This window comes from Gossypium hirsutum, chromosome A11, assembly GCF_007990345.1.
Source record: "Gossypium hirsutum isolate 1008001.06 chromosome A11, Gossypium_hirsutum_v2.1, whole genome shotgun sequence".
Classification (NCBI taxonomy): Eukaryota; Viridiplantae; Streptophyta; class Magnoliopsida; order Malvales; family Malvaceae; genus Gossypium; species Gossypium hirsutum.
The window spans coordinates 120,171,538-120,174,078 of record NC_053434.1 but is presented as its reverse complement, the minus strand read 5'-3'; the positions used below and the strand labels follow the sequence as shown (position 1 = coordinate 120,174,078).

The 2,541-nt window shown below is 31.8% G+C and overlaps 1 protein-coding gene across 1 annotated transcript; it reads left to right on the top strand.

Moving 5' to 3' along the window:
- Nucleotides 1-225: 225 nt before the first annotated feature.
- On the top strand, nucleotides 226-1,770 carry LOC121210104 (beta-glucosidase 13). The gene has a single exon (XM_041082209.1). The coding sequence runs from the start codon at nucleotides 226-228 to the stop codon at nucleotides 1,768-1,770; it is 1,545 nt and encodes a 514-aa protein (XP_040938143.1).
- Nucleotides 1,771-2,541: the final 771 nt, after the last annotated feature.

Sequence of the window (2,541 nt, the reverse complement as noted above, 5' to 3'; positions counted from 1 at the left end):
TTGGAATAAATTGGTTAGCAATTTACAATTAGTTAACTAAAACAAATAATTGGAAATATTGTCTCATTCACGGTTTAGGAACTATACTTAAAATAGGTTTTCTGTTAGATAGTTTTGATGGGTACTCATTCATAAAATGCCATTCTTCCGTGTATCCTTGCACAAAATTCTGTTTTGTTGTTTACTTTGTGTGTTGCGGAAACCGCAAGGTTACAACTTTTAAGAATGTTGTCAATTTCTGTAACTCAGCGTCTGGTAAGGATCTCTGTTTTTGTTTTGCTTGCTTGCTTGTCTTCCAACGGCGAATCAACTCAAGAATCCCTTTCCAACATTAAAAGGTCAGATTTTCCAAATGATTTTCTTTTTGGAGCATCAACTGCTGCTGCGCAGACTGAAGGATCGGCTAAATTAGGAGGCAAAGGACCAAGTGTTTGGGACCAATTTATTCGAGAATACCCGGACAGAATAATAGACAAAAGCAACTTGGATGTAGCTGCTGATTCATATAACCGCTACAAGGAAGATGTATCGATTTTGAAAGACCTCGGCGTTAATTCCTATAGATTTTCCATAGCTTGGACAAGGATTTTGCCTGATGGAACTTTGAGTGGTGGAATAAATCAAGAGGGTATCGATCATTACAACAGTTTCATCGATGAGTTGATTAAAAATGACATCAAGCCTGTTGTGACACTTCTGCACTTTGATCCGCCGGAAGCCCTTGAAAAGAAGTATGAAAGCTTCTTAAGTAATAGAATTGTGAATGATTTCAAGGACTATGCTGAAATTTGTTTTAAAACATTCGGAGATCGAGTTAAATATTGGATTACAATTAATGAGCCACTAATTATGGCTAAAATGGGGTATGCCATGGGAGTGGCTCCACCGGTTAGATGTTCAGACAGGAAAATGTGTGTCAATGGTAATTCAGGTACTGAACCTTATATTGTTTCCCATAACCTTCTGCTTACCCATGCAACAGCTGCTGATCTTTACAAAAAGAAGTACCAGGAAACACAAGGAGGACAAATTGGAATAACCCTTAATTCTCATTACTGTGAGCCATATACAAACACATCCCTTGATATAGAGGCGGCAAAAAGAGCCATGGATTTTGAGTTGGGATGGTATATGGAACCATTAACGCATGGAGAATACCCAGAAACCATGAGAAGTTTGGTTAAAGACAGGCTACCTGTTTTCACTGCAGAACAAAAGAAGCTTGTTAAAGGATCTTTTGATTTCATTGGAATCAATTATTATACTTCAAGATATGCTAAAAACATTCCACCTAATCCAAATGAACCAGTTAGCTACTTGGTAGATCCAAATGTGAATGTCTCGATTGACAAAGATGGAGTCCTTATCGGTCCAAATGCAGGAGGGAGTATGTTTATTTACGTTTATCCTGAAGGGCTTTATAAACTTTTGGAGTTTATTCGAGAAAACTACAGCAAAAACCTTGCGATTTATATTACTGAGAATGGTTATACGGAAAAAAGCAACATCAGCTTGCCATTCTCCGAGTCACAAACGGATCGCATCAGAATTGAATTTGTTCAAAAACATTTGCGTCAACTCGAAATTGCAATAAAAAATGGTGTGAATGTCAAAGGATATTTCTATTATAGTTTAGTTGATTCTTTCGAATGGGGTGAAGGTTACACGGTCAGATATGGACTTTATCATGTTGACTTCAAAACTCTCACTCGCTCACCTAAGGATTCTGCAAAGTGGTACCGTGCTTTTATTAAAGATGTAAAAGAATAAAGATCAATCTCTTTTTTCAATAATACCAATATAAACTTGTATAATAAATAAACATACAAATTATGTTCATGTATATTGTTCTAATACAAGCTTTATATTCAACCATCTCTTTCTCTCTCTATATATCTCAATACAACATTGATATTTGTTAATTATATTTATGCCAGTTAGATTCGAGTTCTGTTTATATATATTGTTTATGGGAAAAAGGATTGTATGAGATAGTGATATTATCATTTTTCAATAGTTTAATGTCACATCAGTAATTTTATTCTGAATTTCAGGATTTTTATTTGAATTTAATTCTTTTCAAGATGAAAATGTTATTGTGGCATTTAAACTATTAGAAAAGATATACCGATGATGTGGTGTCACTATTTCATACAATCCTTTCCCATAGCATTTTGTGTTAAAAGAAAATTTAATTAGATAAACTATTTATCTATTTAAAAGATTAACATAAAAAAAGTTCATTAAAAATTATTATTTTGCGTTAGTTATGTTTTTTATCTATAAAATCAATAAATTTAATATAAAATAAAAATAATATTTTATTAACAATATTTCTACCATAATATTTAATATAAAACTAATATATAGGTTTTACATTCATTTTCGATAACAAATTATAAATATAGAATAATAATATTTTCATTATTAGTGTTACAGTTATTATCACTTTATTAAACTTTAAATTCATATTAAAATACGTTTATTGTTTTTGATTAATTATCATTTGATTAATGTTACAATTTATAATTATATATCAAT